The sequence below is a fragment of the Papio anubis genome, chromosome 18, assembly GCF_008728515.1.
Source record: "Papio anubis isolate 15944 chromosome 18, Panubis1.0, whole genome shotgun sequence".
Classification (NCBI taxonomy): domain Eukaryota; kingdom Metazoa; phylum Chordata; class Mammalia; order Primates; family Cercopithecidae; genus Papio; species Papio anubis.
Window position 1 is genome coordinate 53,157,207 of NC_044993.1, and position 12,990 is coordinate 53,170,196.

At 39.8% G+C, this 12,990-nt stretch overlaps 1 protein-coding gene across 6 annotated transcripts in view; it reads right to left on the minus strand.

Annotated features, from left to right (window-relative positions):
- METTL9 (methyltransferase like 9) overlaps positions 1 to 12,990 on the minus strand; it is a 50,960-nt gene that overhangs the window by 19,372 nt on the left and 18,598 nt on the right. For 5 of the 6 annotated variants that reach the window (XM_003916661.3, XM_009196142.2, XM_009196144.2 and 2 more), the window contains exons 3-4: positions 12,548 to 12,757; positions 5,422 to 5,606 (exon numbers count right to left, since the gene is read on the minus strand). In XM_003916661.3, coding sequence (XP_003916710.1) covers positions 5,422 to 5,606; positions 12,548 to 12,757 — 395 coding nt within the window. Of the gene's footprint in view, positions 1 to 2,899; positions 4,078 to 5,421; positions 5,607 to 12,547; positions 12,758 to 12,990 lie in introns of those variants that run through there. The other variant, XM_009196146.1, reaches the window with a different exon arrangement.

Sequence of the window (12,990 nt, forward strand, 5' to 3'; positions counted from 1 at the left end):
ACACTACACAATCAAAGGCCTCTTTTGCAACCTATCCTTGGGTCATACTGAACTTGCTCCACCCCCACACAAACCTTATTCACACTTTCATGCTTTTGCACATGCTGTTCCCCTCAGCCTGGTAAAACGCTTCTACAAACACAGCTCACCTCAACATGAAACCTTCCCTAACTCACCCAGAGGCTAACAGATCTTTTCGTCTCTAATTCTTCAGTACTTACTTTGACATATTTCTTACCACAATTTCCCGCCATTATCTGTTGATATCTATATTCTGTACTATTCTGTGTTTTAAGAGCGAAAGCATGATTCTCATTTATCTCTGTATTTCCACTTGGTACACAGTAGGCCCTCAAATGCCTTTCAATAAATGCAAATGAACAATGTTGCTACAGAAAAATGTTCCTTCAGCATTTAAATTGAAATACGTAGCATACGTCAGTCCCTCACCATGAAGCTACACCCCTTTCCATAAAGACCATTCAACAAACCCCAACAGTATTAATTGTCCTGCTATCTGAGCATCCAGAAACATTTTCACTGAAAAGGATTAAGCTGTAACTTTTTTTTTTTTCTTCTTGAGGAGTTTCACTCTTGATGCGCAGGCTGGAGTACAATGATGTGATCTCGGCTCAATGCAACCTCTGCCTCCAGGGTTCAAGCGATTCTCCTGCCTCAGTCTCCTGAGTAGCTGGGATTACAGGTGCACGCCACCACACCTGGCTACTTTTTCTATTTTTAGTAGAGATGGGGTTTCACTATGTTGGGCAGGCTGGTCTTGAACTCCTGACCTCAGGTGATCTGCCCACCTTGGCCTCCCAAAGGGCTAGGATTACAGGCATAAGCCACCACACCCAGCCTAAGCTGCAACTTTCTGTTTAGATTTGAGTTTCCCATGACAATGAAAAAAGAATTAATACTGAAACAACTTGTTTTAGTTTGAGCTACAAAAACAAATTACCATAGACCGAGTGGCTTATGAATAATAGAAATTTATTTCTCACAGTTCCGGAGGCTGGAAGTCTGAGATCAGGGTGCCAGCATCATTGAGTTCTGGTGAGGACCCTCTTTCTAGGGTACAGGCTGCTGACCTCTTGTTGTATCCTTGCATGGCAGAAGGCAGAGAGAAGCAAGGTCTCTCAGAACGCTTAAAAGGGCATTCATCCCATTCAGGAGGGCTCTGCTCTCATAATCTCATCTAACCCTAATCACCTCCCAAAGACCCCACGTCCTAATACCATCACGATGGTAGGAGCCTCAACGTATATATCTGTTGATATATATATCAACAAACACGCAGTCTATAGCACAATTTTAAGAGGGAAATGTAATCACAGCACTTTGGGAGGCTGAGGCGGGGGCATCACTTGAGGTCAGGACTTCAAGACCAGCCTGGCCAACATAGCGAAACCCTGTCTCTACTAAAACTACAAAAATTAGCCTGGCGTGGTGGCACACATCTATAATCCCAGCTATTCCATAGGCTGAGGCAGGAAAATTGCTTGAACCCAGGAGGTGGAAGTTGCAGTGAGTAAGCCAAGATCGTGCCACCGTATTCCAGCCTCAGTGACAGAGTGAGACTCCATCTCAAAAACAAACAAACAAACAAAACAACCATCTCAAGCCAAACAACAGCAACTTCAAGTAAAAAAAAAAAAAAATTAGCATCATAAAGTAGAAATATTTTCATTAAAGTTAGAAACAAGGCCAGGTGCAGTGGCTCACACCTATAATCCCAACACTTTGGGAGGCCAAGGCAGGCCAATCACTTAATCCCAGGAGTTCAAGACCAGCCTGGGCAACACAGCCAGACCTCCTCTCTACCAAAAAAATACAACAGTTGGATGGGTGTGGTGGCATGCACCTGTAGTCCCACCTACTCAGGAGGCTGAGGTGGGAGAATAGCTTGAGCCCAGGAGGTCGAGGCTGCAGTGAGCTATGATAGCACCACTGCACTCCAGTCTGGGCAACAGAGCGAGTCCCTGTCAGAAAAGAAAGAAAAAGAAAAAGAAAAGAAAAAAAAGAAAAGGAAAAAAGAGGGGAGGGGAGGGTGTTTTGTTTTTAAACATTACAAAGCAAATTGCTATCTAGAGACCTCCTCTAGTAAAGTTATACATCTAGTGGTGTGCTGGTAAATGTGTAACTACCAGTTTGGAGAAGAAAAAGGCTATTTGCAGTGTTTGCCAATTTTTACAGTGTAAATACTCCCATAATGGTCAATTTCAATAATGGCCCTGTTTAACAACCAGTTCACTAAATTCCTACCAAAACAACAATCAGCTCTCATGAATCAGTCCAAGCCAGCTCCGGCATCTACAGCTTACATCTGGACAACCATGTGAAGACATATGTGCTGGTAAGAACTACTTTCCTAGATACATTTAAGTGGAAAAAGGCAACAGAAGTATTTATAATTGGGTACTGCCTGTATAAACAACTTTTTAAATGTACATACATACTTATATTTGCATAGATTATCTTTTAAAGAATATTAAAGAAACCTGAACAAGATGTGGAACTGGACTGGATGAGAAACTTTCTTGTTGTTGTTGTTGTTTGAGATGGAGTCTGGCTCTGTCGCCCATGCTGGAGTCCAGTGGCGCAATCTTGGCTCACTGTAAGCTTCGCCTCCTGTGTTCACGCCATTCTCCCGCCTCAGCCTCCCGAGTAGCTGGGAGCATAGGCGCCGGACACCGCGCCTGACACCACGCCCGGCTAATTTTGTTTTTGTATTTTTAGTAGAGATGGGATTTCACCGTGTTAGCCACGATGGTCTTGATCTCCTGACCTCGTGATCCGCCAGCCTTGGCCTCCCAAAGTGCTGGGATTACAGGTGTGAGCCACCGTGCATAGCCGAGAAACTTTTTATTATAAACCCTCTAGTAAGTTGTTTGAGCTATTTTTTTAAATTACTGAATTACTTTTTAATAAAAATTACATTTTTGAAAAAGTAAACACCATTAAATTTTTATTTTTATAATATATCCTTTTCTTGACTACATATCTTTCCTTCTTTGGGGGGGGTACTTAAAATAATTCTCACTATATTCAATAACCCATAGCCAAAACTGGGTCAGTAAGCCAAATAAACTGAAATTAGAATATTTTCTTCATTTTGCTTTTTTCCAAAAAGCAAAACTGCTGTGGTTCAACTTCAAGTCATTTACCAAAACAATTATGTAAGTAATCATTTCACCTACAACTACTTTTAGTTAAAAAAAAATAAATTAAGGCAAGTATGCAAAGCACACTCAGATATCTTCCAACAGTCCAGCATTCATAAATCTATACAGCAAGACCATTTTGCATCTCCCAGTTCTCACGGTTTCATATGGAAATCATCAAGATCTAGTGACTCAGAGAAAAAAAGCAATAATAGAGTGCTGTGGCGCGTCTGCAAAATTTACAGGTCACTAAAAGTCACCCATAGCAACAAGGCTTCTTGTCTCAGGTCTGCAGTGTGTCACATGCCAGACTCCTCAGACTCAACAGGCAGCTCTGCACATCCACAATCAAGGAGCTTGTTTTCCACCCTTCGTGGAGACTGCCCTCTTGTCTAGCTTGACTTCCTCTCCATTTTTAGCATCAGACACACAAGGAAATAAAATTCGTGGTTAGATTGATGTTTCTTCCCCCTGCTCTTTCACCTCCTGCTATGCCAGGAAGTAGTATTAAAGTTCTATCATGTGGTTGTCCAACAGGATACAGGAACGCAGGACCTTCCAACCTGATGACTAGTGAGTGCAGTGTAGAGAGCTGGAGCTGAGGCTTAATTACACAGGGAGTAGTAGCACTGAAGTAAGATCAGGTTGCTGAATCACAAAGGAGGACATTTTGCAACATATAGATGATATATGTACACTCACATTTAAAAGCATTTTTTGTTTACCATGACAAGCCACTCAACAACAGGAACATAAAATGGAGATCTAAGATGGGAAACGGGAGATTTGTTCTCTCTGTTCTTTTCCACACCCCTCTATATCGAAAGAATTCCCCATTTTCCCCATTATCAACACAAATCTGAAACCATTTGGTAAATATTAAAACAAGAATTAAATCTGAAGGCAGTAAGATCTGGGGAGAAAAAATAACAAACAAGAAATTAAATTAATTTGTGACACCACAAATCCACACAGAATCCAATGGTTATAAGAAACAAGGGCATTATTCCTTAAGACATAGATTTTCATGATATTTGATGATGACGACATTTGCAAAATAGTAATAGATTTCTTCAAAATGTCTGTGAGCTCTTAAGAGTTTCTGAAGTCAAGGTCAATTGAGGCAATAAAATAGAAAATCTAAAGATTTTTCAGCCGGGCATGGTGGCTCACACCTGTAATCTCAGCATTTTGGGAGGCAGAGGCGGGAGGATCACCTGAGATCAGGAGTTAGAGACCAGCCTGGTCAACATGGCAAAATCCCATCTCTACTGAAAATACAAAAGTTAGCCAGGCATAGTGGCATGTGCCTATAGTCCCAGTTACTTGGGACTCAGGAGGCTGAGGAAGGAGAATTGCTTGAACCCATGAGGTGGAGGTTGCAGTGAGCCGAGATCGCGCCATTGCACTCCAGCCAGGGCAACAGAGCAAGGCTCTGTCTCGGAAAAAAAAAAAAAGAAAGAAAGAAAAAAAAGCAACACTGAAGATTTTTAAATAGTAACATATAATTCATAAAATAAATAATTGTATATTAATGTACATTAACTTATGAAAATGCAGGAGACTTCAAATCATAACTTTCAAGATGACCTAAAATGCAAACCACATAAACTAAAACTATAAATTAATGTGGCATTAAGTCAGAATGGCCAGAAGTCACAGTAACTATGAAGTGATATGAAATCAACCCATTTCTTCTAACATATTCTTCATTCAATATTGCTGAAAAGCAAGACCATGCAATCAAAAAATCAAATGTTACAGAAAGAAATGATACATGCTGCAACACATATGGTCTTCAAAAGAGAAAAAAACAAATAAGAGCATTTATCATTTTTAGAGTCTGGCATAAGAGATGCAAAACACAAAACAAAACAGCCATGACATTCAGCAAGTATATATGACCAGATTTAAAGGAACTGTTTATTGCTCGATTCAGTTGTAAAACTAATAAATAAATGGTTCAAGCTCCATTTAAAACGAGAGATACAGATGCATTTTTGGCTTTCAATCTCAAGCAGTCAGACCCAGCTAAATATTAATTATTACTACTGCAGGGGGAATGCTAGATCTCTATAAAGTCCACCTTAAGGTGAACATTAACCAAGGTGGTGTTTTACATGGATTAACTGGATTACTTTAAACTGCAGGCTATTATGAGAAATACTAGACAATGTTTAATTGTACACAGCACAAAATCACAAATACCAATAAACAGCTATCCTCGGTAACAGCCAGCCTGACTGACCACACTTACCGTTTTCCACATAGGGATGAAAGGGGAGGACTAGGGCCAGGATGACCCTGCCTCTAGTTGGCTCCAAGACACTTCTGATATCTTTTAACAAAGTCAGGGGCTGATCACAGCGGTCCAGCAAGTTCAGACAGCTGATGACATCATACTGGAACCCTGTATTCTGCCATTCATTTATACCAAGCACTCTAGAAAAATCAGAAATAACTGTATTAACATAACATCTCTCTAAAGACATCTTTAAAAATAACTGAGATGACAGTAAAGGCTTTAACTTTGTCTTCTAAATTAAGTTCAAAATCTTCTGTTATAATTTATGTTTGCAATAATGACATGGCCAGGGAAGAGAAAAATAGCAATCATATTTCTTTTTTTTTTTTTTTTTTTTGAGATGGAGTCTCAACTCTGTTGCCCAGGCTAGAGTACACTGGAGTAATCTCGGCTCATGGTAACCTCCACCTCCTGGGTTCAAGCGATTCTCCTGCCTCCACCTCCTGAGTAGCTGAGATGACGGGCAGGCGCCACCACGCCCAGATAATTTTTGTGTTTTTAGTAAAGACGGGGTTTCACCATGTTGGCTAGGCTGATCTTGAACTCCTAACCTCAAGCGATCCGACTGCCTCATCCTCCCAAAGTGCTGGGATTATAGGCATGAACCACCATGCCTGGCCCATATTTCTTTAAATTTAACATTTCACCTATTTCCAAATCTCAACACATATGAAATTTTCTTTACAAGAACTAATCATGTTTAGTAAGTATGAAGATGTAACCTGATAAAGTTATGAAACTAAAACATCAAATTCTTGAATATCAGTATAGAACAAGAGTTCTGCTTTCTACCACTCATTGGAACTTAATCAAAAAATATATCATATAATTAATGTTTTCTACTCCTAGGATCCCTTCTATTCTTAAAAATGGCTTGGGAGTGGTATAAAATAATTTCCATTGATAAACTTATGACCTTTGAGCACATTTCTGTTCCCAGGAAAGACATATTTCATACTTGAGAATCTTCATATCTAAATAACTACACAAAAAAGGGCCAGGCACGGTGACTCACACCTGTAACCCCAGCACTTTGGGAGCCCAAGGCGGGCGGATCACAAGGTCAGGAGATTGAGACTATCCAGGCCAACATGATGAAACACCGTCTCTACTAAAAATACAAAAATGAGCTGAGTGTGGTGGTGTGTGCCTGTAATCCCAGCTACTCGAGAGGCTGAGGCAGAAGAATCGTTTGAATCAGGGAGGCGGAGGTTGCAGTGAGCCGAGATCACGTCACTGTACTCTAGCATGGGGACAGAGCGAGACTCCATCTCAAAACAAAAAAAAACAAAAACTATACAGAAAAGATAAAGCCCAGGACATCCTATTAACACTAAGAGCATGGTTTAAAAAAAAAAACCACTCTTGACCCTCAATCTCTCACTTTCATATACACACACAGAACACAGAGAACATTTTCAGTCCTCTACAATGTTATCTCTAGAAAGGGGGAGTTTTTATATCAAGAGTCTTTGTTAGCCACACAATTAGGCAATTTTACAAATTACTTACTCCTGCTTGGTTATACCAATCAGAATGTGGTAGGTGAGACATGTTACGATAGAGACAGGTAAAAAAGGAAACATAAAAAAAGGATCTTTGGTAAACAAGTCTTTAGTAATGTTGAGCAGATACTGTAAGATAGCTCAGAAAATTCTAAAAGTATAATGAGGGCTGTTTTGAAACCCTCATTAGCATAATGATTTTTTTATAGCATTTCTGAATAGCAGAATTTTAAAAACACAAAGCACTTAGTTTCATTTTCTTTTCAATCTATATTTTTGTCAAACTAAAGCCTCTTCCAAATAGCAGCCTAACAAACTTCCAGGGACTAGTCAGATTCCTTACTGGAGCAGGTGTTTCAATGCACTAAATAACTGAAGTAAGTAGGGCATTCTGGCTTCAAAATCACTTTGTTGTACTAAGTCAACTGTAACAGTAATTTTGGAAATTCAATTTAGCTCATTCAAAGAGTTTCCAAACACTTATCAGAAGACTACTTTCAGAACAAAAATGTCATCAATTCCCATTCTAAAAAATGGAAATGAATAAAGAAAGGACTATTTGTATATATTAATGCCTTAGCTAAGCAGCCAATTTAAAGTCATAAATTGTAAAACACAAATTATATATTTGATTTTAAAAAACAAAACAACAAAAAAATCTTATGTCTATCTGCAATGAAGCAGAAGCCAAACATCATCAGCATGTTCCAATTTAAATAATCTCACTAAATCTACCTCAGAATTAGTTTCAGATAGGTAGCCTCTGTGTTGGTAATTTTGGAAGAGAAATATACGCTCATAACAGAAAACGATGACTAACACCAAGACAGTTAAATCTATACCTAGAGAAGCTCAAGTGCATCCTTACTTCTGTTTTGTGATTTTTGTTTGAAAACTCACTCAGTTCCACTGATGAAGACAAATTGGTTAGCCCCACTAAAACTGCCTATTAGCCCAGGAATCCTAATAAGTTGTCAGAATTTTAAATTTTAATTTTAATTTAATTTTAATTTAAATTTTAATTTAATCTAAATTTTAAATTTAGATTTAAATTTAAATCTTTCTAAAACATATTTCTAAACCTAGAATGAGGGTATCTATTCAGCGGATTATTATTTTCAAGTAAATGAGTGAATACCTCCAGAAGGATGTAAAATATATTTCTCTTTAGAGAATGATAAAGCAGTCAGGCGTGGTAGCTAACATCTGTAATTCCAGCACTTTGGGAGGGTTGCTTGAGCCCAGGAGTTTGAGACCAGCCTGGGCAACACAACGAGACCCCAACTCTATAAAAAATTAAAAATAGCCAAGGATGGTAGCACATGCCTGTAGTCCTAGCTAAGCTACTTGGGCAGCTGAGGCAGGAGGATGGCTTGAACCAAGAGTTTGAGGTTACAGTGAGCTATGATTGCGTCACTGTACTCCTGCCTGGACGACAAAGCAAGATCCTGTCTCAAAAAAAAGGGCCAGGCACAGTGGCTCACCCTGTAATCCTAGCACTTTGGGAGGCCAAAGCGGGCAGATTACCTGAGCTCAGGATTTCAAGACCAGCTGGGCAACACAGTGAAACCCCATCTCTACTAAAATATAAAAACTTAGCCAGGCGTGGCAGCATGCGCCTGTAGTCCCAGCTACTCGGGAGGTTGAAGCAGGAGAATTGCTTGAACCTGGGAGGCAGAGGTTGTACAGTGAGCCGAGATGGTGCCACTGCACTCCAGCCTGGGCAAAAGGGTGAGATTCCGTCTCCCAAAAAAAAAAAAAAAAGGAAAAGATGCTTTGCCATCTCAGGTTGGGAGAGCTCTAAACTTAGGAAATAAGCAATCAGTATTTTGATAAATCCTAAATAAAAAATGAAACACCAACAATATAAAGAAAACGTATTGTCTTGCTGTAAAAATCAAAACCACATCCTTTAGTTTTACAATTGGGTTTTTTGGCATAAACAATGACAACTTGGGAAGATAAAGGAAAAACTGGGCCATTTTCTGTTTATTGACCTATTTTTAAAATACAGAAACTTTAGCTGGGCACAGTGGCTCACGCCTGTAATCCCAGCACTTTGGGAAGCCAAGGCAGGCAGATTACCTGAGCTCAGGAATTCGAGACCAGCCTGGGCAATACAGTGAAACCTCATCTCTGCTAAAATACAAAAAATTTAGCTGGGTGTGGCAGCGTGCACCTGTAATCACAGCTACTTGGGGAGGCTGAGGCAGGAGAATCACTTGAACCCGGGAGGCAGAGGTTGCAGTGAGCTGAGATCGTGCCACTGCACTCCAGCCTGGGTGACAGAGCGAGCCTTCGTCTCAAAAAATTACAGAACCTTTATTTTAAAAGGCATGTTTTGCTCACGCCTATAATATCAGCACTCTGGGAGGCCAAGGGAAGAGGACTGTTTGAGGCCGGGAGTTCAAAACTGGCCTGGTCAACATAGTGAAACTCGTGTCTCCAAACATATGACACACAAACAAAACACGCACACACACACACACACTCTCTCAAATTAGCCAGATATGGAAGCAGGCACCTGTAGTCCCAGCTACTGAGGAGGCTGAGGTGAGAGGATCACTTGAGCCCAGGAGTTCAAGGCTGCAGTGAGCTATAATCACGCCACCATGCTGTAGCCCAGGTGACAGAGACCCTGTCTCTAAAAATGCACATATTAATTAATAATAAAAAGCCTGTTTTTCATGGCCCAGATATTGAAGAGAAACAGAAAATAGTTCTAATCTCAAAAGGAAGAAAAAACTGTAAAATTAAGCTGAAAGTCTACCTTGCCATCTTGGATTGGGAGACCTCTAAACTTAGGAAATAAAGATACCACTTCCTCGTTAAAACCTCAAACTGCACCAATAGTTACAAAATTTACCACTTTTGTGAAAAGATTTTCACTTCATACTAACATTATGAAAGGAATGCCAATCAGTATTAATTTCCCATGCAGGTCAAACTGCAGGTTTTTGGCTTATGTGCTGTATACAAGGGAAAAAATTAAACCAAGTATTTTTTATGTGGTAGATACCTTTACATACCATGTACACTCCAGATATATTACTAATTCAAACATCTAAAGTTTCACTGAAAATTCCATTTAGACACTTAGAATAAAAGAAAAAGAAGGCTGGGGTGGTTAATCATCTGAAGATGGGTTTAACACCTTCCTCTTCGACCCACTTCAAAGCATGGATTTTTTAAAGGGGAGGTGGAATCAGATTAGGAATTCAGCCTGACTTAAGCCACTGTTATAACAAAGGTCAAAGCATTCCAAGTTTTGAAATGCCAAATTAATTTCTAACTGAAGGAAAACATGTCAATTATTACTATGCAGACCCACCAGAACCTTATCTGAGACAGACTGCTAAAGCTAAGGGGCTTTCTAATCACTAGGCTCAACTTCCTAATGTCTCTTCCTATAACATCCCTAACAGCAATTCAAACACTGACAGTGATAAGGACTTAAGACGGTTCAAGCTAGGAAGGTCGATTTCCCTAAGCTGTAACTCAACTTCTAAGGCATAGCTGTGCCTGATTATACCAAAGACTACACCTACTCCTTTCCTTCCATATAAAAATCCCACAGAGTATCTGTTCACAGTAATCTTCCCTTCTCCAGGCTAAAAATTTCCATGTTTTGCAAATGCTCAAACCAGTGCTGCTCCAAAAGCTACACTGATGGTGTCTCTAGGGTTAATCTGCAAAAGTAGAAACATGTGGATAGGAAAGTGAGTGATTACATAATTCTTTCTCCTTTCTCTCTAAGGCTAACTAGACTTCCAAAAATATCACAGAGAAGGAGGCTGACTCCAGCTCTACCTCCCCCATTCTGCACTGAGCCAAGAGACAGAAATCTCCCAATCAATAAATTATACTGAAATAAGAATACCCTTCCTCTGGCTGGGTGCGGTGGCTCATGCCTGTAATCCCAACAAATCTTGGGAGGCCAAGGCAGGCGGATCACGAGGTCAGCAGTTTAAGACCAGCCTGGCCAACACAGTGAAACCCAGTCTCTACTAAAAATACAAAAAAAAATTAGCCAAGCATGGTGACGTGTGCCTATAGTCCTAGCTACTCAGCCGGATGAGGCAGGAGAATCACTGGAATCCAGGAGGTGGAGGTTTCAGTGAGCCAAGATCACGCCACTGCACTCCAGCTTGGGTAACAGAGTGAGACTTCATCTCCAAAAAAAAAAAAATTACCCTTCTTCCTAGTCTTTCAAGCTCCAGATGACCTTAAAACCAAAATTAACACTGATGACTATATATTAAAAGAAAAACAAAACAGAAAATAGCAAGTATTGTTAAAGAGTGGAGAAACTGGAACCCTTGTACTACATTGCTGGTAGGAATGTAAAATGGTGCGGCAGCAATGGAAAAGTATTGCAATTCGTCAAAAAATTAAACCCAGACTCAGCCATGTGATCCAGCAACTCCACTTCTGGGTCTATACCCAAAAGAAGAACAAGTAGGGGCCCAAGTAGGTATTTGTACACCCATGTTCATAGCAGCATTATTCACAACAGCCAAATGGCAGAAACAACCCAAGTATCCACTGACAGATAAATGGGTAAACAAAATGTGGTACATGCATACAATGAACTATTACTCATCCTTAAAGAAAATTTTGGGCCAGATGCGGTGGCTCACACCTGTAATCCCAGCACTCTGGATTACTTAAGGTCAGGAGTTCGAGACCAGTCTGGCCAAGTAGTGAAACGCTATCCCTACTAAAAATACAAAAAAAATTAGCCAGGCATGGTGGCATACGCCTGTAATCCCAGCTACTTGAGAGGCTGAAGCAGGAGAATTGCTTGAACCTGGAAGGTAGAGGTTGCAGTGAGCCAAAATCACGCCACTGCACTCCAGCCTGGGCAACAAGAACGAAACTCCATCTCAAAAAAAAAAAAAAGAAAGAAAGAAAATTTTGGCCCATGTACAACATGAGTAAACCTTGAGTAAACCTTGAAGACATTATGCTACATGAAATAAGCCAGTCACAAGGAGCTAATGTATATAATTCCTCTTATACGAGGTACCCAGAATAGTCAAATTCATAGACAAAGTAGAATGGTGGTTGTCAGGGGTTAGGAGGAGGGAAAAATGGGGAGTTACTGTTTATTGGGTACAGAGTTTCCATTTTGGAAGATAAAAAATTCTGGAGATGAACAGTGGTGATGATTGTACAACGATGTAAATGTACCTAATACCACTGAACTGTACACTTAAAGATAGTTAAAATAGTAAATTCTATGCTATGTATATTTTAACACTACTTAAAAAAAATTTTTTTTTGAGAATGCCAGATTCTTATTAGGAAAGAAGTCCCTTCTTCTGATCTGCCTTTTCCAAGCTATCTCTTGCTAGTCCTTTTCTTCCCTATAGTGCCAACCCCTCTGCTCCAGGAAAATACTGCCACCAGAAGATTATTTCTCTATATTTCCAACTACTTATGTATTACATGATTTTTTTAAAATTCCTAATCATGGAAGATCATTTTTGATTCGTATCCTTTAAATAATAAACTTTCAAGAAGAAATTCATCTAAAACCAAAAAATATACCCCATGTCTAAAAATTATACCTGTATTTCTTTTTCTGAAGCTGCCATATCATAGTTTCAGAAAGCTCAGTGGCATAGATTTCTTCAAAATGAGGGCTCATGATTTTTGTGACTTCTCCATCTCCAGCACCTAAATCAAGAAGTCTGTGGGTTTTCCAGTCTGGATTAATTTTAAGCAGTCTCTGAAATTGATCTGGTGAAAACACAAACATTGAGCCTCTTCCTAGCAACCTGAAAAAAAAAAAAAAGGACAAAAATCGAAGCGTCTATGCAAATTAACCACCCCTCACCATACACATACAAAGTGAATATAGTGACTCAGCACCAACAACCATAATCACTTATTACATGGTTAAGTTTTTTTTTTTTTTAAGACAATGTCTCACTCTGTCGCTCAGGCTGGAGTGCAGTGGCACAATCTCGGCTCACTGCAACCTTCGCCTCCTGGGTTCAAGCAATTCTCC